Below are 23,948 nucleotides of genomic sequence, written 5' to 3'. Positions count from 1 at the left end.
TCTCGGCATTTTCTCTTGTGCATCACGTAACAGAAAAAAAGTACTAAGGGTGCATACAAAAGAATGACTGAGGTTGAGTTTCACAATCCTAGAATGTGTGATAAAAACATGTCTTCCTGACATATTTCTCTTTTGAATGTGCAAGTTAAACAGTCCAGGCGTGAATGTTATGAACATGTATAGTCGTCAGCAATATGAAAGGAAACACTGCATTTGTCTTCGAGAAACAATTGCTCGTGATCTGCGAATTCGACAGCGACGTTTTAACATGCAGCAGGTAGCTCTCCCTCTAACATTTAGCAGCATTGAGCATGTTAGTGCTCCAAATGTTTGCTTAGCCGCTACAGTGTCTTGGAAGCAATTTTTTGTTCCCTTTCATATTGCTGCGAGGTTGCTCACTGAGTGCACTCTAATTTGAATGCAATGTGGCATTCTCTTTTAGGATGTTGACATGCAAGAGAGGCGAGTGTACGAGATTGCAGCCAAGTATGGGTGAGCAGCTTCAGTTTACTCCTTCTGAAGCATTGTCAGCTCTGGTAGCATGTTCAGAGCAAACTTTCTTGCCCATTTTGTTAAGAAAATATAAAATAAAGGAACGTTTCCTGCCCTTAAGGCCTGCTGTTGTATGGTACAACTTAGCTTTAATAAAAAACATGAAGCCTTGCTGCTAGTCTTGGGTGGGGGAGGGGTGGGGGGAGAGCAGCCTGAACGGATGTTGTGAATTCAATTGCACTCACTGCCTCCCACCCAAACTTGTGCGAGTTCAGTGGATACGCAGTTGGATGCTTGCTGCGCTCTTTTAGTCTTATCGGCCGGTTTGTGCATAGTCTCTGCTGCTTCAGTGCGGCAAATTTGTAACTTTTTTAGTAGTGCAGATGACGGGCAGATTATTAGTGCAGATATTAGTGCAGAGCTGTATTGGTGATGAAAACAGTGCTCACAAGCATGATATTAAACTGAATGATGTAATACTACTTGTGTGTGAAATTATAGCAGAAATCAGCCAGCAGTGTAGCTGGACAAGTCATGTACACCTGGAACTCCTATTTATTTATGCAACACTCTATATTCAGCAATGATGATGATGACATAACTGTAATTGCAATTATGATGATAGCAGCAACATGACGACGCATCTTTGATTGAAGCTTTTGGGGATGATGTGTGTCGTTGTGGCTTTCCAAGTGTTGCAATGGTAGCATCAGTTCATGTGGCACTAGTGTGACAGATAACATGTTTCACTGTGAAACTCGTGCCTAAATTCGTATGTTACTTCACCTGAACTGGTGCTCGGATTATGTGCTTTACCTGTTTGACATTTATTTTCCTGTTTACTATGTGTGTTATCTTATGAATAGGTTCATTGCAGCATTTTTAAAGTGAACCTTTCTTTGCCTCCTCCTTCGAGTTTTGCACTGCTGCTGTTGTCACCGCTGTCTTGCTTGCCGCATCAGGAGGTCATTCAGAGCTTGCATATACGGCAGGAGTGTGGCAGACAGGAAAGGCAACACGAGAAACTTGCTTGGACATTTTGGTCACGTCACTGCAATGCCCTGTGGAGCTCCCTGGGTGTCTCCACAATACCCTTTTGATGGCTGTAATAATACATGACCCCCCCCCCCCTCCCACAAAAGCATTGCAAGAAGCTGCAGTGCTTACCTTTGTACTAACACACAACAGCCCAGAGGGGAGGTAGAGAGAATGGTAGAGGGGAGGCAGGGAGAGGAGGCAGAGAATGGGTAGAACTGACACAGACACAAAATGGGTGCAGCCTTGCCATTCCTTGCTTGCCCCTCCCATACATGGGGGGGGAAGCTGGAGAGAAAAAAGGAGACATAGGCTTAAGAAGGCAAGCATATGCTACTACTAGACATGACAGCGGTTGCAGACAAACTGGATAAATTTAAAAGCTAGGGCACGGTATTTACGCTAGTTCTGAAAAATAAACACTGCAACGTTGTGAAGTGGACAGTTGATGCAGGGCATGCAAACGCAAAGCCACATAAAAGCACTGTAGTATCTAGGCGACACTGTGGAAGCGGCCGCACATCAAATCAACACTTCTGTGCCTGCCATGGTAGCTTTGCAGCTATGGCGTTACTCGAGATCATGGGTTTTGCCACAGCCCCATAATTAATCAAAGTTTAATATTTCTGCCACAATGTGAAGTGCGGTGTGAGGCAATGACAATGCTAACCTTCTCAGATGATATGAACAATGGCCCACAACAATGCCTCAGACAAACACGTCTCACTGCATGTTCTGTGTACTGCACAGACAAACAGCAGTGGTGGTGCATGCAAGGTAACGTTTAACATCAATTCAACAGTCTCATATTGCACTAAAGGCTAAAGAAATTAAATGTTTGTCTTCAACGTCACTGCTAATTATCATCAGTCAAAGCAAACAGCGCAGAAAGCATCGCATACATTGATTCCCAAAGTATGTGGGATCCGCACTATGTTTTTGTGCATCATTCAAGCCACTTACTGCATCTCTTTTCTTTTTTCTTTTGTAGCGGCTTGGCTGCTGGAGAAGAGAATGGCCTGCGGGGATACATGCTGACTTTTGTCATCGCCTACATCAGAGTAAGTGCTTCTGTCTTTCACTTTATTGTTTTTTTTTTCTTTAGGTGTCGTTGGCTGCCAAGAATATCTGCTTTGAGGTATGCAAATGTGATCTCTTGACGAGCAACTTTCAGCCTGGTCCTGCCCACTAGTTACGGTGTTAAAAATTGATATGAGCCATTTATTCTCCTTTCTCTTTGGATCATTGTCCAAGCAGATAAGACTGTTTGTAAACTATAGTGGCTGTTGAAGTTTCTAAAATAAAAACGCATAGCAACTGTGGGCACATCTGGATAAAGTTCAAGCACGTTTGAAGGTAATGTATCACAACACTCTGTGTTCACCTACTCTGAGGTGTACCGACTAAAGCACACAAGGACGTCTCATCATGACAGAGGCAGCAATAACTTCTGAGAATCTTTAAGAAACCATTGTCTCTCACATCAGAGCATGTTGGTCTACCCAGATATAGAATCTTAAAACATTCTGTGACACATTATCTCTTCTCTTTATGCACTCTCATCTTCAGGACCTGGGCATGGACTTCAGCGTTGTCGCCGAATCATTTGAGACGTCTGTACCTTGGGACAGGTATGTTGTTATGCAAAGGACCAGTTCATTACTGCACTGGTTGTTCTTTGTGCAATGCATGTCATTTAGAACACCGAATTAGTTCATTTCAAGGAGTACCAGCTATGCATTAAACTAACCTCTTCCCCAGGTGGAAAGGGCACTCTTGCAAATTACTTGCGCATGTACAGGACGTGCTCGTGTATTGAACAAGCACAATGAAAGCTAATGTATGCACCCAGACGAATGAAAAACAAACAACATGCAGTTGGTTTGGGGTGGCATCGCGTCGTGCTGCTTTCTGGTATTCATCACTGCTAATCGCCGTTATCCCAGACATCAAAGTTCTCAGTCTTGATGCACCATTGTAATGGGGTTGCACTGCCTCTTTTGAGAGAGTATCTTTATGTATAGATGTGTTGTTACAGTAATAGCAACAAGCTTAATGCACATTTTCATTCGGACAGCTCACCTAACACACACTGACCATAGAGATTGCAAGAAGCAAGACATCAATTGCCCTGACAGTGTCATCCTAGTACAACCAACATGTGCAGACTGCAACAGCAATGACAGCATTAATGGCCTGAAAAGTCGAAATAACAATGCACCTGCATTGATTTGCATAGGCAGGGACATGCAAATTAACTGAAAAGCTAAATAGGTTAGAGTTCAACTAGTGGAAGTCAGCTGTACCAAGGATATATGCTGAGCCCAGTGCCGGGGCGAGGCATTTTTTATCATGCATAGCCCTTGAAGTTCTTAGGTCAGCAATAAGTCCTGCAAAATGCTGATGGCTTTCAGTAATTTTGGTCTTTTCCCAACCCCTGCAGAGTGAGTCACTGTCTTGGCTAATGCCTTTCTTAATTGAAGTAAAACATCGCTGTCTGCAATAACAACAATATTTTCCCTTCAGTATTCCTTAACTGCAGCTCATATCGCCGGTCTGTAAACTGCGTAAACTGGCATGTCTAGTGCACGCAAAATGGCCACTTTATATTGTATCTGGTATTATTCCTCCAACATCTTAATCTTCACAGAAGTTATGTACAGGGTGTACTGATAGCATCGCATGCAGAGTTCATTAATGTGCCTACAGCTCTGTGTTAGTCAAATTAAGTATGTTTGTCAAAACTACCTTTAAATTAACAGTGGTATGTGTGGCAATGACTGTCACACTGAAGCATTCCCAATCAACAGGATGGAAGGCTTGGTGAAGTGATGAAAGTTTATATTGGAGTGTGTTGGCTTAGGAAGACCACAGAGGCTATGTCTGCATTGTCTGTGTGTTGCATTCTGTCTGCGGTCTTGCTAAGCTGATGCCCTCGGGAATCGTTGATCATTTCAAATTAATAGACAGTTGTGATGGTAGTGTCAGCTACAGCTAGTTTCCTTATATGGCAAATTATGAGCTAGTTTCTTTAATGCCACCTGGTTCAATGAACCTGCTGGTGTTTACGTCAGACCCACATGTTCCTCTTTACCTGGCAGCAAGAGTGGCTATGGCATTTTGCTGCTAAGCACAAGGTCACGGGTTCGCTTGTTAGCTGCTGCAGCAGCGGCTGCATCTTGATGGGGGCGAAATGCTCCTGTGCTCCTTAAAGAACCCCAGGCAGTTAAAATTAATCCGGAGACCTTTATTGTGACATCCATCATAGCTAACTGTGCAGCTTCAAGATGTTAAACAGTGCAGTTTAATCTTAACAGAGGCGGTTGGCGACCTATTGGCGACCCATTTGCTGTGTAAAGACACTATTATTTGAGCATGTTGTTCAGCCTGACGCATTGCTGCTCGCAGGGTCGTGGACCTGTGCCGCAACGTCAAGGACGTCATCATGCGAGAGTCTCGCAATCATGGGGTGTCGCTACCTCCTCTGTCCTCGTGTCGCGTGACACAGACGTACGACGCGGGAGCCTGCGTCTACTTCTACTTTGCCTTCAACTACTCCGGGGTCGCTGACCCCGTGCATGCGTACGAGGAGATCGAGGTGAGAATTCTGTGCCAACACTGCCACAGCCAGCAAGGCCAGCTGCTTTGGAGCATAAGCCTTGTTACATTACATGAACAAGAAGCATAAGAGAAACTGAGGGCTTCAGTTTTCTTTCTTTATTATTATTATTATTTGCAACCACATCAGCAGATAATGAAGCTTGGGAAAATGAAGGGGAAAATAGCCAAGTGTAAAATAACAAAGAGAAGGAAAATGAAAGTGGGTGAACAAACAACTTGCAATAAGTGGGGCCTGAAGTTACATTTTACGCATTATTGTGGTGCTCCCATTGTGTTACTGTGGTGACTGTCATCCTGTATACTGTCCCGGGTATCTGTTTGTGTCCTACATCTATTCCTGGGAGTGTTGGCTAGTGCCACTTAGGGCAAAGGCAGTGGACGTGGGACATCCTTTCAACTGCAGGTGTCGCACAGCGCATGTATTTCTATCGCCTGTTGCTTGAACGCAGCTGCGTGCCAAATTCAGTGTCGTTGGTACTGCGACGACAGGATGCGGTGTGACGGGGGCCCACTGCTTCTTTTCAGGCTGCAGCGAGAGAAGAGATCCTGGCTTGTGGAGGCAGCATTTCCCACCATCATGGAGGTAGTGTGATGCACCCTCTTATGGCTTTCTTTGTGCCTGAAAAATTATGATCTGAGCTACTGGAGCCAGCTTTTTAACATCGTGCATCATACGTACAGATTCTTGCAGCTCATAGTATCAGTTTTACTCATGGTACCTTCTACCACTGTCCAGTCAGTATAGCTATGTATGTAGAGTAGCAGGTGTGTTAAAAAGCTGCCAAGCGTGGGCTCCTAAATAGATTGTAAATGAGAGCTCATCCTACGATACAGCTTCCAGCAGCTGCAGTAAGCAAAAGTGTGGCCTTCGAGATTAGTTTTCATTGCATTGAGGGAGCTGGTCACAGAGGGGCTCGATGTGGGCACTGTATAGTATTAAGAGAACTGTGGCTCTTGGAACAGACCAACAGTGAGAACCTAGCAGGTCACTGGCGTTTCATCTCACACGTGTGATACTCATACGGGACCGTTCTGTAATAGAGCAAAGGGTGAGAAATTGCCTGCCACAGGCACCATAGCTGTCTCGTTCAAGGCGAACAACTTAAGTATGATTATTCCACGATAGGAAGTAAGCTGTTGGCATTCAGCATTCCCGGGTGAAGGACTGACCAATCTCAATGCTGCTTGGCATCAGTGATAAAACGAGAACTGGCATTTCAGCATGGCATGGGCTCTGTGGCCTTCTGGAACGAGCACGCAAGTCGTCTAATTCACAAAGTGGCACAGTCATCGTTGCAGTCTGGACAGCCCTCAAAATGATTCACCATTGGGGCTAGAAAACGGCAGGCGTGTTTCACTTTAGGTGAACCTACAGATAAGTGGCAGACAGAATGCACCTCTGTAGCGCAGCTTTTTGCAAGGAGCGCTTCGTTAATGCCATGAACAAAGCATTGGCAATGTAAAAACGATAGCAAACACGATCGATCAGTCCGGTGCTATATTCATCCCTATCAGCCCAATTTATGTCCTCTTCAGAACGAAGGCCTCTCCTAGCAATCGCCAATTAGCTTTGGTTTGCACCATGTTACCCCACCTTATACCTGCAAATTTTCTAACATCGTCACACCGCCTAATTCTCTGCTGTCATCGACTCACTTTCCTTCTCCTGGTGCATGTTGTACAATTCTCATTGACCACAGGTTATCTGCATGCCCTATGCATTACATGGCCTGCCCAACTCCATTTTCCATGTTCTTTTTCTCTCTCTCTCATTGCTGACTAGAATATTGGCTACCTCCATTTGTCCTCCAGTCGTACTGCTGTCTTTCCTTCTGTTGACATTGTGCCTATCACTTTCTGTTCCTATGCTCATTGCGTGCTCCTTATTCTACTTGTGGTTCAAGCTCAAGTGTTTCACACTGCTCAAACAATGCAGACATTCTTGTGCCAGACAAATATCAGCTTGCTTGCTTAACATGTTTATTTCTTTTTCTCTTGGACACTATCATTGCTTTGTATTGACCATGTGGATAAAAGGGCAAGTGGGTGGGGGTTGCACGATTTAGGTGTGTTTGGAGCTCCCAAGCTAAGTCGCTCGTGCATACATGCAGGAACAAGCTCTCTTAAGCCTTTGTCAAAGACAACTTCTTTATTTATGCACTGCTTTCTTTCAGTTGGCAAGATCCGGAAGCGCTGGCTCGAACAAACAATATCAAGCACGGGCTTGCAGATGCTCCGAGCCGTGAAGCACAGCGTCGACCCGCAGAACATCTTCGCCAGCGGCAATCTGGCAATGTGAATTCAACGAACGAAAAGACTCTGCTTCTTTCGGGGGGCATTCTTGCCAAAGGCTCACACTTAGAGGGCCAACATCGTCACCGGAGCAGCCAACTGGCTAGGATGCCAGCTTCTCAGGACAGTTTCGTCAAGGGCATTAGGACGAACTGTTGCTTGAGGAGTGTCGCAAGGGAGTGCAAAAAAACCAACCACTAGGAAAACAAAAACAAAACAAAAATAAGTGGAGTATATTTCACTGGGGAATCTTTGTGAGCTAGTTGGTGAAATTCTCTTAAGGCGCTGTTATACTCTGGCATTCCTGGTAAGGGGCGATGGCGTCTGCTGGCCCCGGTTACGTTGGCCCAGTTGCGCAATGCTGGCCTGAAATTCGGTCTTGTAAACTTCGGCCAGCTACAGCTACTCCAATGGCACGCCTTGTTGCCCAGCGACCGTGGCACGTGGGCAACCGACATGGCGCATGCACCCGCTCTGGGATCGCATCTGTTTGCGCACGTTTTGCAAATTGCAGGCCTGTCTCCGAGTCCAGTAGTGTCTGCTGTTGGGAGCGCACACTGCATTCTGGGAAAAACGCACCGGCATTCGGCGTCGAAGTAGAGAGTGTTTTGTCTCCGCCCTGCCAGCATCCAGGCGCATCCAGTGCCGCTGGTCGCATTCATCGCATTGGCAGGGCAGATTGTAGTCATCCCGTGGATGCAGTGTTGCCGTGACTAGCATACACACTCCCCCTAAGTTGGAGTATAACAGAGCCTTTAGCATGATTGACCGTGTACATTAAAACGAACCGCACAAGGAAAGATGGACAGAACGAGTGCAAGCTACCAACCTGGTTTAGTTTGTGCTCGAATGTGTTAGGGACACTTTGATATTGCTGCATGGCTCAGAGGTAACCTTCCTTAGTTGCTGTGCTGCTTATTGATGTGTCCTTTCGCCTTCTGTATGCGCAAGCGCAACACAAAGTGCTCTGGTGCATGTGTTCTGTGAAAAAAAAAAGGCCGATATTAAGATCCGACGGTAGTTTTGTGGTTGACCTGTCCAAGTTTAGTCTGGCGGTTTTTGTTTACACATACAGTCAGTCATGCTAACAAAGTGTGGAACATTTCTTTTTTTTTCTCTTTCTCTCTATTTCTTTTTTTATATCGAGGTTTCAGTGATACCCGAAAAAGTACGCTGAAAATTGGTGGATCGGATTGGTAGAAATGTGGTTAATCATCCCAAAGTTGCGATGGGTCATGGCAGGACCTGTTGGTTTTCAAAACTGCTGTTTATGCCAAAGGAAATCGCAATACGAAGTGTTGTTTAAACTACGTCGAATTCCACTGTGTTGGTCAAATTCCATCATTTTGGCATTCTGAGCCAATTGGCTCAAAGATGGCAAATTTGACAATATGGCAGAATTTACGTGTCCAGATGGGAATGGCTTATGTGAGTGCTGCAGCTTCTGTCCTTGGCTAGTTTTTGGTGCATATTTGATATCTTCCTGAAAGTTGGCTAGACCTTTGGATAGCTGTGCACTTGTGTCATGTAGCTCACGGGAGGCATGTTGGCGTAGCCTGTGCGAAAGTTGTCAAAGTAAAGCTTTTTTCTTTTTGTAATGGTTCATTATGTTTTAAGATTAACTAAGTTAGTGGCATTACCATATTTGTGATAGTTTTGTTTAACAGTTATCACAGATTAAATTGGTACTGGGGAGGCATCAGGAGGCAAGGAAGGTGTTTTGTACATTTTGTCTATTCTTGTATTTTCTGCCTGCATGGTCAAGCGTTTCTTTTAAAAGCAGGTGGTCTATGCTTGTGCAATATTTTCAGCAAGCAACGTTTAGGAGGTGAGGGTAGTTTCTCAGGCTACATAACAGAATCGGGTACAGACGTCTTGCAGAAATCTGAAACTTGGCTTGCCTGCATAGCTATGCCCACAAAACAGTCCAATACAATCCAGTCAAGAGGTCACATTCACAGATTCGCTTCTGCACTCCTTTTCAAAAATGACAGGGTCATACCATCTGGCCTCAACGAGTGGGTTACGCTTCTCAATACTTAGATTTCTGATGGTTACTTCCCGTTTTTAAGGCTGTTCAGAGAGTGGGGTGTCTTTTCTAAACAGAACGGAGGGGATTGCAGCTTTTTCTATGACGCAGGTCACCGACAGAACTAAATTTCTAGATTAGCTTTCACTGGGAAGGAATTCAGAAATGCAAGAAAGTGTTAGCATCACTGCAACACTGATCATTATCTCTACAATGGCGATTTTCTCTCTAAGCACTACACACTTGAAGCAGAAATGTAGCCTTTATCGTTGCGGGACAGCCAACTGACAGAATTATGCAAATCGTCTCTTCATTTAACACTGTGTCTCCGGCTAGACAGCTGGCTTTCATGATTTGAGGGATGCAATACGTAAATTCATTGTGGAATCTTGTAGCAGCCCAGTGGTGCAGAGCCGGTTGTAAAGCGTGCATCGATTACCACACTTGTGCCCCGAAAATCTTTTGTTTAAATCACGGAGCTTCCTGTTGCTGGAATACATTAGGTGACTGTGTTTTCAGTGTTGTCCGCCGGTTACAAAGGGCATGTCCTTTTCTTTTGCCAAAGGGGGGGAGGGGGGGTTGTAGCTTTGGAGGCTGCAACTTCAGTCCATTTTTTTTTTTAACTTTGTAGAAATCGCTGCAGCAGTAGTAGTAGTTTTAATGTTCCTGCTTACCATAATTCTAAATCTAATATTGCAGTCATGCTTGTTAAGTTAGATCCACACAATACACTGAATTGCTGATTCCATTGACTGAGTGCAATGTGGCTCAGTGACATTAAGCCATGCTGGAGCGTCTGATCTGCAACACCCTTAACTGCAGTCTAATTAATTAGCATGCCAGTGTATTTATGTAAAGGTAGATATGTACAGAGATCGCTGCGTACATCTTTGCTGTGTTTGATCAGGTGCTAAAAACGGAATTTTTTTTTTTTTACATAGGGTATGCGACAAAACGTTAGCATGCACAATGGCATTGTCAGACATTGGGACACACAATGGGACTGCCAGACATTCATTTGAATGTCTGGCAGTAGTGCAGCAAATGCAAAACATAGTTAAATGAGCTTAAAGGGGTCACAACAACAAATTTTTTAGCTCGTACTATGTATTGCATGTTAAACCGTACATGTTCCACAGCAAGCAGGTGACGTTTGAACGCATTCTGTGCAGCAGAAATTCCTTCTTTCTTTGCATTTCTTTGTTGCAGTTGTACCGTACAATAGTCTTGCAATATCCAACAGGCAGCGAAATGAAATGTGTTATGCGTGGTCAATGTGCATGGTATAAACATGGTTTCGTTTTCACTTGTGCGTCTTCGTGCTCAACCTAAGAGTTTCTACAGGTTCCACACTTGATGTTGCACAAGCCAAGCAAGAATGAAGGTTTCTGTCAGTGGGAAGGGCTTAGAGACATCGATTTACAATTGAAAATTTGGGTTAAACTGCGCGCCGAGAGCCCCCCCCCCCCCCCTTTTTCGTGTGCATTTTTGTGTTGCGATACTGCCACCTCTAGTCTCACTTAGAACAATAAACTGGGAATAGTTTGACGACCATGGTGATTGCCCCTTTAAAGGATTAGCGACACAAACAACTACTCTGTTACTTCCTTTTCTTTCTTGCTTTAATTTTATTTCATTTAAGACGCGTGTCTCTTAGTGCTTTGCAGTCATTAGCATTTACAAACATTTGAAGCCATTCCAGTCAGGATCATCTTAATGCATTTTGGGCGAAATAGTTTGGGGCATTTGGGAGCAATAGGTCTCTAGAGCTGAATCATGTAACGGTTCTCATTATTCATTCCTTTTGTCCTTCGTCATAGGCTGGCACAAGTCGAAACCTCAGTTGTCATTATCGACCAAGCACTGGGATGCGTGGTAACAAATTAATCGATTCGAAGAAAGATAATCCTTGCACAATACGTCCTCTGGTTAGTCAATGCAGCTTTTGGTACCCAGCCTTAGCTACGTAGGTGGCCAAGGTTTTGTAACACTTTTTTTTTCTTCAAATGCAGATATAAAACAATTTTTGTTTTCGAATAATGTGAAGTTGCTACTCCAAAGCTGCGTCCCCGCTTAAAGTAGTCGCATAGCCAAACGATCAAACCATGGAGCTTCATACAAATACTAGAGGGAAAGCTGGTGTTAAAGTAGATCAAACCACTGTGAGGATGATTGCAAGAGTGGCCTCGGATTGGCACTTCTGGACTCGTGTGCTGGAGTATGGATTCAGTTCTGCATCTCTTGGAGACTTGTTAATGCGAAAGCATCATGTGCCCCATTGCGCGAAAATCCGGCGTTGTAGTCAGCGACGTGACCAAATGATGGTACCAAAAATGGCTGACGGCAAATAGTAAAACCACATAAAAAAATACTCTAATCGATGTCTCATTTCTCGGGGAGGTTCCTGTAAACTAAGTAGATCAATGGCTTTGAAAAGAAAATTTGGTAAATTTCGGTCTGGGTGGGAAGAACCCAAGCCTCCGGGGTGCGAGACGAGCCTGCTTCCCCAACTTCACAATGGCTCCACGGATCTGGCCGGCCGAAGGTGCTGCCTAGTGCGTGTGTCATTGGGCACGTGACAGCACAGCCAATGACGGGGAAGTGGTGCCATGTCACGAGTGCACAAAATGTGCATAAAATAAACAGCATTAATGTCCAATTGAACACCGCTGCGCGGTCCTTCGCGTTATGAACTCCTCGTAGGCAAGCGAGCACGTTGAGACAATTAACACGTTTTGATTTGGCCTTACTGAGGTGCAGTTAGAAGGCAGGCGAGAGTTTGCGCGGGAAAAAAAAAAAACATTTCACCAAAGGAACTACAATGCTTTCGCATTCCCACACATAAGCAGTCGTGTCTCTGCCAAATTTTAGTTTTTTCTTTTCGTTTTTTTTTTATCTTGGCAGTTCAGCATTGTTGAGATAAAACAGCACAGAATTAAGTACATTTTGACATTGCACACAACTCTTCTACGCAACCATTTCATAATGGTGTGCATGCACTGCCATTGGTTGTGAGCATCTTTGAATGCACAGGGGATTGGAGTTCGTGAAGAACTTGCTGTTTACGAGCATTCTGTCATTTCTAGGGATAAATTTTGTGCAGAATGTTTTAGTACTGCTATGGCGTTTTCGTTTTTTTTTGCCAGGTGCATTTACAGAGCCATTTTACCATCATGCTAAGTGACCAGCCAAAGGGGGTCGACACTTGTGGTGAATGCTGCACAAACAAGTTCACCAGGTTAGCACAGCCATCCACAGCGAGCTGCTTCACGCTCAAATTGCTAGCGCCAGCTTTCCCTCTAGACATGGCGTATGAAACTCCATGAATCAAGTGTTGTGTAGTCATCTCTCGAGTTCTCGTCTCCTAGTGACAGTGAATGAATGGCGAGCACGCGAGTATGAACAGCAGGGTCGAGCGCTGTCGGAGAAAAGTCTCACATGCTGGTAAACAAGGTGAAACTGTTGCGGGTTTTTACATTGCCTTCTTGTTTTTTGTATGAGTGTGTGTATTTTCGTTGCTGATCGTGTGAATAAACCGGTTTTGACATTCCCATGGTGGTTGTGGCAAGTAACTAGTGCCAAAGGCTGTCCCATTCCTTTAGTGCTTGAAGCCATCTCTATCACCTGCCTTTGTTATGCAGAACAGAAAAATTTGAAGTTTTGAAAGTTTGTCTGCAATCTACCATCTGTGCTAAAGCAAGTGAACCAGACTGTGTACAGAAGAGCCGTGTCCAGGGGCATAGGCCACAGGAAAGAAAGTGCTTAGAAGCGCTAGGACGTGGATTAATCGGCCTACACACAAGTCATTAATTGTGGATAATAGGTTCTACGAGCCACTTCACGAAGGTCTGCATGCTGCGTGGTAACCTGTGCAGTAAACAATTTTTCAGCGCATTACCAACGAGAGATGCAAGAAGGTGCATGCTGTGCACTATTCTAGCTGCTTAAAAAAAATGTAATTAATGTCTAACTCTAACTTTAGGGTACACACAGCAATTTTAAAAGTCACAGGGCCAACACAATGTTGGAATCTGTATGGAATCTAAATGAAGCAAAGCTTGTGTGCGTTCACAAGGTAGCAGCGATGGCGGACGACACGCAGACAGCCTTGCCGCCTGCAGCTGCTGGCTCTTGTCACGAAGACAAAAGTCTTGCATGGCGCGCGTCAAGGGCAAGATGCTGGCAAGAGGGGCATGCACGGAGAAGTACTGCAGGTGTGAAAATACATTTAGGGCTCCTATACCCTCTGTGTCACCGCAACACACACTGGAGGATTGGCCAAGGATGGGCAGATACCCAGTAGCCCACTATGCTGGCACATGCCAAGAAGCGGACACCAAGTAGCCCCATGTTGCCTGCTAGGCAAGAAAACTGGCGAATGCCAAACCCCGGGAAAGAGGCAGAGAGAGCTTGGCTTTAAATCTTCAAATCTGGCTGGCATTTGGTGCACGTCCATTCAGTGGAATCCCGTCTGCCATCACATCCCCAAAATATGCCACGGGCTACAATGCTCATACAAGCACCCAACTGTGCAACTTGGCAGCGATGGGACGTGGAAAGAGGCCAATGTATGGTGAACTGGAAAATTTTACAGAACACAGCTTGGTAGTCAAATTTCCAGCCTGTGCTAGTTCAGTTGAATCTCGAGGTAATGAATCGGCAGATCTAAAGAAGTCTAAAACGTTTGATGCCGCTATCTGCATGTGACGAATGTGTGCTTATAGTGAATACTGAATTTGCCGAATGTACTTTTGTGTAAGGTGCGATGTTATGAGGTTAGACTGTACATACGAACCCAGTGTTGTATGGTTTTAATGGCTGTGGTTGCAAACGGCTTGGAAATCAAACATTTTTTCTGATCTTACCGCCCAAAAACTTTGGCTGTTTACTAATTATGCATCCACTTTACTAATATACATCCACACATGCAGCTTTCTACCAAAAACGCCAACACAATTTCAGTGCTGGTGTCCACATGCGCTGCCACCATGGCGCAACCACGGGAATGGTGGGTAGAGCTAGTAAGGCAAAATCTTATGAAAGAAGATATCTCTGAAGTGATCACCGGAGAGTACCACCCCAGAGGCATTGGAAGTTTTTTTACAATGCACAATGTCGGGAATGTCAAATTCAGTACTGCTTACTGCTACAGCTTTTTGCGGCTGCAACACAGGTAGCGTTGGAAAATGCAAATATAGAGATAGTGCAACAAATATGGCTGCAAAACAGGATAGTAGGCGCTAGCACGACAGTGTGCTGCATATGGTAAAAGTAACGTGCGAGAACTTCCATCTTGGACGGGTAGTTGTACTGGCCATGTCATACTTTCTCAGGTTTAGCACCCGTATTCAGTTGATAATGTCGCACAAGTGTAGAAAAGAACGAGTTTTAGCTTTAAGACTGACTGTGCCAGCAAAATTGACAAAAGTGCATGCATGCATACAAAACTTGTGCCTTCAATTTGTGTTGCCTTCTTGGTTGTTCTCATGACCACACGGCACTCCTCCCTCAAGCATTACCTGCAAAAACAAGTGTTTAAGGCAAGTTCCTGCAATCGACTAACTGCAATTTGCATACAAAGGTGGTAGGAGCTTGTGGGAACAGCCTGCAGACGACGTTCGTGACGGCAAAAGCTTTGCATGTGGTGCGCAAACACTCGTGTTCATGGACGCATGCGGCCATACAGGCTTGACTGGTAAACACTCGCATATTATATTATAAAATTGGCAGGATGTACATACATTGGAACAGAAATGCTCGAAGGCAACTTCCTCTCAAGTTCGACTAACAGCCTCCAGAACTGACAATCCATCTGCAAGATGTTATGAACAGGGATGGTTATTACATTTTTACGATACAATACCACAGTCAAACATGCACTTTTAATTTTAAGTATGACTTAAATCGGAGATCAGTAAAATTTGCAAGCCCCATTGATTCCTTTCCACAAGCTCTGAAAATGGAGGCAATTATGCACACAGATTTCGACAAGCTTTGGTAGTCGCTGAAAGAGACTTTTTACCCATACAGATGTTTGTCCTTGAGCAAGAAATGGAAATTTTTTTCATACCATTCGAATACAGTTCCTTTCTCTACAAAGCATGCCATTTCCTGTAAGATAACAGCATAGAGAAAATGATCAAGTTTTCAAACATTCTGTAAAAGTACCTTTTATTATATCACAACTTGAGCACACTTGTGCCCAACTTCAGAACTGTACAAACAGACCAATTTCGTACTAAAAGGTAAACTCTGTGACCTAATGCAAATGCACATATAAATAAAACAGCCTCTCTCTATAAGCCATGAACTTATGGTTTAGTATTAATAAAGATATGAGATGATGGATTTGGTCCCGTCGTCCTTGAAGGCTTAGCCAAGGTTGTCGATGGTATCGCCGTCTTTCACGACAACCTGGAAAAAAAGCAGAGAATGGAGGAAATGTTGAACAGGAGCGCAGAGGGTCACTTCAGATAGTTCGTGCAATGCAATCAGTGTGCACCGTTTCCTGTGTTCAGAGAACAGACATCAATACCCTGAGGTAAAGAAAAGTTGCCACCCACCCTGCGTTAGCAGAACACGCAACAAAAAGCAAAGCATTGATAGCAATGGCAAGGTATTGCGCAACCACACAAATTAAGGTTCGTAGTTTTATTGGCCATAAAAATAAAATGCCTTGAACAATAAACATCAGTAAATTGTAGATTTCGAATCGAATCAAGAAAAGAAAGTCAAACACTGAATCAAATATCGGGAAATTTCTTTTATAGCATTTAATGCTCACAAAATTTTGGGCAAGAAAATATGGTGTGGCTAATGTTGCAAACGATCAGTAAGTTACATATAAATCAAGGTGCATAGTACAGTACACGCTTACTAAAGGGAACACCAAATTAGTATGCTAACACTGATTACAGCTCAGTTCTATTATATGGAAGTCTGGATTCTTTTTTTTTTTTCTTTTTATCAATACAATTTCTATACAGGTGGCTTATCCGTGATCGTTCCCAGGATAATGCATATGGGTTAGATCGACGGCTGTTGAAGTAATGGGAAGTTCGTTGCCACATATTCAACATTTCTTTTTGAACACATCTGCTTGCGTAGCGGTGGCCAATCGGCCCCATCTTTGCACATGCTTTCGCACTTTCCAAATTACGCGCTACTTTCGCTGCCATTCCCTCTGTCCACGTTGCACTGTTGTTTCGATCGGTCTTGTCGACCTGGACGAACCTTACTGTACAGACAGAGGTGGTCCCGGCCGATGCGGCACCATTCCGAGAGTGCGCAATCCCTACATCGGGCCGATGTTGGAATGCGCATGCCGAGAAATTCCCACGCACGCGCCAACCGGGGCAGGCCGTCTGCGGTGCGCTTAGCGCTTTTTTTTCACCGAAAATGAAGTGAGGCGCTCGCCTGCGGGGCATTAAGCACGAGGAGCTCCACGGCGCACGCAACATGCTGCAATGCGCGAGTCTCTACACCGAATATACTGAATAATATTAAAAATCGAATAGTAGCAGATATTCCATTCATGAATCGAATTACAGGCGAGCCCACTTATGACAAACCTGATGGTCACGCTGATCGAGTATTATATCCGAAGTTCGTAGAACGTGTATTTCCCATATTACTGGCAAAAATAAAAGATCACTTAAGAACAGCATTTATTTTTTAGAAACTGTTGTGTGCGGTACAGTTTTCCAAAGCGTGCCCTATCGCGGTATTTTCTAGTTGGCCGTGTGCTCCTCTCCAAGGCCCTTGCTGCTAACAAACTGCTTCAGGGATGTGATGTAAGTAACCACTGTTGGAAGTGCTCGCAACAACTGGTGGCAGATCAGCGTCCTCGACATCTTCGTCAGAATGTCTCTGCTATCTCAGCATCGTCGTTTGCACCCGCGAAATCATTCCAAGCAAAGTCAGGTCCGGCCAGTTTCATGTGAATGATGTGCTGTGTTAGAGGTCGCGAGGCCGTTGTACAACCTTGTCCGTCATTCCTGGGGCCATAAACCGCACCTTATGGAAGCAATTCGCGATGCCCTCCGCAGTTAGCTCAACTCAGGCAGCCTTAAGCATTTCCACAGTGGTGAACAGAGAGATTCGAAGCGGGACGTCGGCACCTCCTTCATCAAATGCTATCAGCAACTGCTGGATTACGCGCCCTGATAGGACACCCTGAGCACATGAATGAGGTCCACGTCCAGCAGCTGAATCTTGGATGTCGCATTCGGTGGCAGAAAGAGTACGGTCACCACAGCCGGGGAAAGCTGCACGTGGTGCGCCGAACAGTTGCCGAGCACGAGTAGGACCTTCCCCTTTTACGTATTCTTGATCAAACTCAACCAGCCGGTCCGCAAATAATTCGCGTGTCATCCAGGCCTCTGTGTTGTGTCTGTAGTGCACTGGAACATACAACTCCCAAAGCACCGCAGCTTGCAAGACCTCTCGATGACAAATGGCAGCCAATGGTCACTGCCGTCTGTGTTCGTACACAACAGGACGGTAACGCACGAAGCTCACTGTGCTTTCCACCAGCACAAAGTGTCTGCTTTAAAGGCATGGGTCTTTGACGGCAGCATCGGGTAGAAGAGTGCAGTTTCATCGGCATTGTACACGTCCCACCGAGCGCAGCTTGCCATTGTTAGAATGTTCTCGGAGAGCCATGCGTCGACGTCCTCAATGTTCGCAGAGGCTGCTTTGCCGGCGATGGCATTGAACGCTATCCCATGGCAAGCTTTAAACCAGTGCAGCCAGCCATTGCCTGGGCTGCAATCAGAAGCAAAGCTTCTTGTCCTTGGAAAGCATCGCCAATCCACTGATAGGAATGTTTCGGGATTGGGCTTCAACAAAACACTTAAGCAACATATCTTCAACATCCGCATAAGTTGCTTTCTTGTCGGGTCAGAGCCGTACCCCTGTCAAGCAGGCAAGTTCACTTATGGAGAGTGTCACTCGGTTTTAAGTACACTTTTCCAAATCTAAACATCACAAGTGGAGTGTACTCGCGGAAGAGTGCACTCCGGTCGGAGTGTGTTCATGGAACGCACTTTGTTGGCTGAGTGCGTAGCCTCGTCGCCAGCAATTTCAGCAATACAAAATATAATGCATGGTAAAAGGACAGAGAAGTTGTAGGAGGACACAAAGGACACATTTTAGTAGTTGAACAGCTTTTAATAAAACAATCGGAATAGAACTCGCCGATATTTTGTTCTAGGATCAAATGCCACCTTGTCGCATGCCACCATCTTTTTCTTGGTTGGCTAGGCATTCGTCTTGCCCAGCATTGACTTGCAACACTTTTATATTAAAGATATTTTCGTTTTTCATTCAGTAAATATAGATTGATTGTTTTTTATTTATCATACAACTAAAGCAATCACTTTTTAGAAGTTTCTTTCTAATTTTAATCTACATCTTCAATAAACATAATTTTAATCTGTAACGAATTTCTTTTTTTACTGCGAATGCACTGTGTTTTCCTGTTTAGCACTGCGTAGCCTTAAGTGTCACTCAAGGTCCCGAAGTGCACTCCCCATAAGTGCACTTAACATGCCCGCTTGACAGCGCTATTAATACTCGCACTTAAAATCTTGCCCTTGTCTTTGGCTATTGTCAAAGTGGCCGACATTTAGAGGCCATATCTCTTCAAGTCGCATTCACTCTTTCAGCAAGTTCATTAAAGGGACTGAAAACCAATCTTGTGCTACAGTCAAATCCAGTTATATAGAACTCGCAAAAAAACACCTATCAGTTCGATATCGGGCATAATTCGATGTCATAAAAGCACATACCATTTATAATATCACTTTATTGATGGAATTAGCTTAGTTTCGCATGAAATAGTCCTGCATTTCTTTCTGCTTGGGCGATTTCGCTTCCAGCGACACACGCACTTCTCCACATTGTCTAAGGAGTCTGAGCAGCTGAGGCCGCAACCTTCCGCATTCGCGCAAAAGCGCCGGACTAGTGCAAGCGCACCAATCACCTCGAAGGACGTGGGCAAAGGACCGTCGTTGCTTTCCTCATTGTGCCCAATTTCACTTGTGCTCGGTACGATGACGGCAATGTAGTCTTCGTTTTCGGGCTCTTCTGCGGCCGCGACACCATCATTTGCACTCACGAACTCGTCCACCGTTGATTCATCAACAGCTTCCGGAAATTCTGACAGCTCACTCCAAACTTCGGCAACACCGGCAACGGCTTCGTTGCATTCATCAGAATTTACAGTCCTCACTGAGCACGCGGAAGCCGGCACGGCTGAAGCAATTTCGGATGAACCACTCGTACACGGCCATGCGTACGCGTCGGGCGCCACGGGCACCGGGTTGCGAATTTGGCCGCTTTAGCCCTAATCTCCCTTTATTCTTCAAGATCGTGCTGAGAGTGCTCCTCGAAATCTTGCATGCTGCAGGGACATCCGACTTCTCACCGCGTTCGACCCGATTTATTATTTCGAGCTTCACAACGAAAGGCAAATTTCGCTGCGTCATCATGGCAACAGTGCGGGAGAAGGCCCACAAGACGCATACACAATGAACCAGAAAAGCAGCGAGACAACTCGTACTTTCGCACGACGAGGGCACAAGAGCCTCTGATTGGCTGTCTGAGCAAACGCTGCGGGTGGGCCAGGATAATTTTTTGCAGGGGACTGTCGACGGCTCGCTCAACGAAGCGCAGTTACGGAGGGAGAGCGGTTCGATGGAGCCGCGCCGCCGGGTTTCCCCGCCATCACGAGGGAAAACCAACTTCTGGGGGCATTTTTCCGCAGCTTGACGTTCGATATATTGGCAGTCGCTGCTATTTTTGTTCGATGTAAGCGGAATTTTTGCTATATATACTCATTGTAACTATACTTTGTCCAGAAATTGTTCGATAGATAGAATAATTTGATGTAAACAGGTTTGATATACCAGCCGGGTTCGACTGTACTAACTCACAAACTCGCGCACGTACAACACCCCTCATGTCAGCGGGGGAAGGTTGTGTATCATGAAGGTGGGAAACTCTCCTATCAGCGTGCCTGGGGGAAATGCGAATTTTTAGACAGTGCTGTCCACATTCGCTTTAACCGAGTTGTGCGGTCACGGTTGTTCACTGTACCTGAGGCACAGTGCCATTGCCGTGATACATATTTTGATGATAGCACCACCCTCGTACGTAATAACCGAGCATTAGTTATTCCAAGTCGAACACAAATATATAGAACCTGGATATAACAAATTATTGTATGTAACGAACCGCTGTAAAATCCCCTCGAAAATTTTTGTACAAAATTTTTAGTTTAAATATCGAATTATTGATATATTGAACTATTTCACGATCCCCTTCGAGTTTGATATATATCAAGGTTCGACTGCAGCTGTTACAAGTGGGCTCAACTCGAATGTTCACTATTTGATTTGATTCGATGATATCCGAGTACTATTTGTACACCCCTACTTCATACAGAACCTCACAGCATCACAGCAACGCCAAATATTTTCTTGGAGTGTCCATAAAAAAAAAAAAAAAAACTTTATTTAGTTGCTTCCGAAGCTTTGCAGCTGAGAAGAAAAAAAGTCCAAGCCTGCATACTCCCACAGGGCACATTTTACGTGGGGAAACAAAAAGTAACAAATGACACGCAAGAACTCTTTTAATGACCTTTGATTTCAGTGGTCCTTCAATTTCTTCTGATGAAAAAGCTGCTTCAAAGGTAGCTATCTACCGAGTTTCCAAGTGGAGGCAACTGATGTTCATGGACTGACAGTGCTATGACTGACTGACAGTGCTGCACTTCATTCAACCAGGGTCGAGGAAGAGCTTCGAGCCAACACATTTCTGAGAACGGGGCAATAGTGTCAACGCAAGGTCTGGTAGATAAAGACAAGCTCTAGCAGCACTGAAACATTGCAAAACTGAGCAGCTGCATCGCTATAACACCTACCTCGAACAGCCTGTTCGGCGCGCTGCCTTGATCTGCGGCAAGGCGTGTTCGGTCGAGCAAGGCGTTCAGCTCGGCCTTTGAGAGCACGGTGGAGCCGGCCTCAATGACAGCCGAGTGGTCTGTGGAGTGCAGAAGGTCCAGAAGCTCCTGGGGGGAGAGGGCAGCACCCTTCGAGGCATCCTTGCCCACCTTGGCAAACTTGCCTGCAAAGCAAACGCGCACGCAATTTCACTCGGACGAGAAACAAGGTAACCGCCACGCGACAGGCTCCCGTTGTGCACGTGCACAGCGTGAACTTAGCACTTGGTGCGTTCGATGCAGCGTGTATTTTGTTTTAGCGCACTGTTACTGGCTGCCACAACTGCGTGTGCACGGAGTTAACCCAGATGTTGGCATCAGCTGCTACCGTCCCACAGGTTTACCAAGACAATGTGCATGAAAAGCTGGCCAATGTGAAGAGAAAATTTGGCACACCTCTAGCGAGTAACGGCAAAGCATTGCCAAAACTTCAACGGTGGCTTGAAATGATAAATATTCGCCTGGTCATTATTGAGCACTCTAGAGCACCCTGACACGTGACTCTCTGTTTGGCTGGTTGAAACAGACGACTCGAAATGTCTACGGTTAGTTCCATTGGTGCAATAAATGCAAACTCTATTGGCATTTATTTAGTGGTCGCTCCAACGCAGAGCTCTGGGGTGACAAGCCGAAGATACCATAAGCAAAGGTCAATTTTTCCATTTATTTCTTGCTATCACGACAGAGAGCAAATAGCAAAAGCAGATTTGGATTGAAGCAGGCAGCCTGGCCGCAGCCATGCTGGTATGCAATCGTGGTAACCGGTTGAAGCCGTACTGGTAAGCTTGTCGCACAGTTGTGGCAGCCTGGTAACTCCATACACACACAGCTGTGGCAGCCAGTATCAGTAACAGTACAGCAGTAACGCCATGCGACGGTAAAAGTTGGGCCGGTTGCTGTGGACTCATTGTTGCTTGAAAACACTGCGGCTCTAGAACAAGGATGGAATGAACAGAAAAGACGGTCATCCATCGGCTGTACTCTCTGAAAAGCAGTAGTCCGGCCTCGACAACGAGCGATGTTAGTATCAGTTTGAAGGGTCCGCAGGTTTTGTTAGGAGCTGCAGTGAATGACAACCAGCCTCCACAGTGTCTGGATTAAACCAGGTGCCACCTCTGAACCTCATCAAGATGCAGGCCGAGTGGGCAGCAATGCAGAGCAGCACTGTCAAATGTGAAGCGACACTGCCGCCTTGTGCCGAAGCACACGTAGTGACACTCTGGTTAATACCTTGCAGATGTGTGTGGCTATGTCGTCCAGCGTCTCACTTCGTTACCAGCTTGAATGTTTACCAATAAATCTTTTTTTCTCGGTTGTGTGACACACCAATCCTTTCTCTTGTTCCAGAGCCACACTGTTTTCCAGTGGCATATGCACTTTTGAGCCAACTGGGCAAACTAGCAAATCAAACGTATCCTCCACCACATTTGGTCGTCATTGAACCTACAACGAGTGAAGAGGAAACATTGCCATCGAGCTGCTACAGCAGGCAATGAAAGAAATATGCATGTATTACAGTCAAACCTTGATATATCGAACACGGATATATCGAATTATTGCGTATATCGAACAATTTCTATATCACATGAAAAATCGCATGCATTTTTAATTCCTCATTTCGAACGGGGCCGGATGTAAAATGGGTATATCGAACACCGCTGCCCCAGACCAAGTGCGCTCTGTTGACATGAGGCGAGCTTTCCCGCAACACCTCGAAGATAGCGGCGGCGCGATCGGCGTTCTAGACTGCTGCGTACGACAGCTGCCCACATCGGTTGCGCCGAGGGCGCCATTTGAATGTAGCGGCGTACACACGCGGCGGCTTGGAGCCAGCACGGCCGCCGCGATCACGCGCGCACCTATGCGCGCACGGCGGGGCAAGCCGCCTCGATCACGCGCGCACGGCGAGGCTTGCCCCCGCCGTGCGCGCGTGATCGAGGCGGCCGTGGAGCCAGTTGGAGCGCTTTGTCGGTGCTGAGCCACACATCATGTGCATTGCGGACTTCGTTGGCGGTGACGACTGCACCGGAACAGTGGCGGAGTTAACAGACGTGGAGATCGCGGCAGAAGTGACTGCTGAGCGGCCAAACGAAGACGCTGCCGAGGCTGATCCAGCAAGCGCTGATGTTGCCCCGCTCCCGACTGCAACTGAGGCTGTAGCTGCTTTGGCCGTTGTACGCCGCTACTGCGGCGCAATAGAAGGCACTGGACTGTCTACTGTGGACCGTTTGGACTATGTTGAGGACGCCGTGGTCAAGCACGCGGTTGCCAATATGAAGCCGGCTACGCTGCTTCAGTACTTTCAACTAAATAAATACTTTGTTTGAAGCTTCATGTGAGTATCTATTGCGCCACGATTGGTTCATTGATTGATTTGCGCTAGTTTTTGACGCGTTTTCTACGTGATTTTATATATCGAATTCTGGCTATATCGAACTATTTTGCGATCACCGCGCTGTTCGATATATCGAGGTT

At 45.6% G+C, this 23,948-nt stretch overlaps 2 protein-coding genes across 2 annotated transcripts in view; one reads left to right on the top strand and one right to left on the bottom strand.

The window, feature by feature from the left end:
* Positions 1 to 13,020, top strand: part of Agps (alkyldihydroxyacetonephosphate synthase) — a 111,064-nt gene extending 98,044 nt beyond the window's left edge. The window contains exons 13-18 of the mRNA XM_050174343.3: positions 443 to 492; positions 2,519 to 2,588; positions 3,097 to 3,158; positions 4,936 to 5,125; positions 5,674 to 5,731; positions 7,323 to 13,020. Coding sequence (XP_050030300.1) covers positions 443 to 492; positions 2,519 to 2,588; positions 3,097 to 3,158; positions 4,936 to 5,125; positions 5,674 to 5,731; positions 7,323 to 7,447 — 555 coding nt within the window. The 3' untranslated portion in view covers positions 7,448 to 13,020. The remainder of the gene's footprint in view (positions 1 to 442; positions 493 to 2,518; positions 2,589 to 3,096; positions 3,159 to 4,935; positions 5,126 to 5,673; positions 5,732 to 7,322) is intronic.
* A 2,603-nt stretch (positions 13,021 to 15,623) lies between these two features.
* LOC126526425 (lymphoid-specific helicase-like) overlaps positions 15,624 to 23,948 on the bottom strand; it is a 48,598-nt gene continuing 40,273 nt past the window's right edge. Inside the window, exons 14-15 of the mRNA XM_055068093.1 lie at positions 21,396 to 21,598; positions 15,624 to 15,883 (exon numbers count right to left, since the gene is read on the bottom strand). Of these exons, the coding sequence (XP_054924068.1) occupies positions 15,842 to 15,883; positions 21,396 to 21,598 (245 nt within the window). The 3' untranslated portion in view covers positions 15,624 to 15,841. The remainder of the gene's footprint in view (positions 15,884 to 21,395; positions 21,599 to 23,948) is intronic.

The sequence above is a fragment of the Dermacentor andersoni genome, chromosome 8 (genome assembly GCF_023375885.2).
Source record: "Dermacentor andersoni chromosome 8, qqDerAnde1_hic_scaffold, whole genome shotgun sequence".
Classification (NCBI taxonomy): Eukaryota; Metazoa; Arthropoda; class Arachnida; order Ixodida; family Ixodidae; genus Dermacentor; species Dermacentor andersoni.
This window is presented reverse-complemented; position numbering and strand designations above follow the sequence as displayed.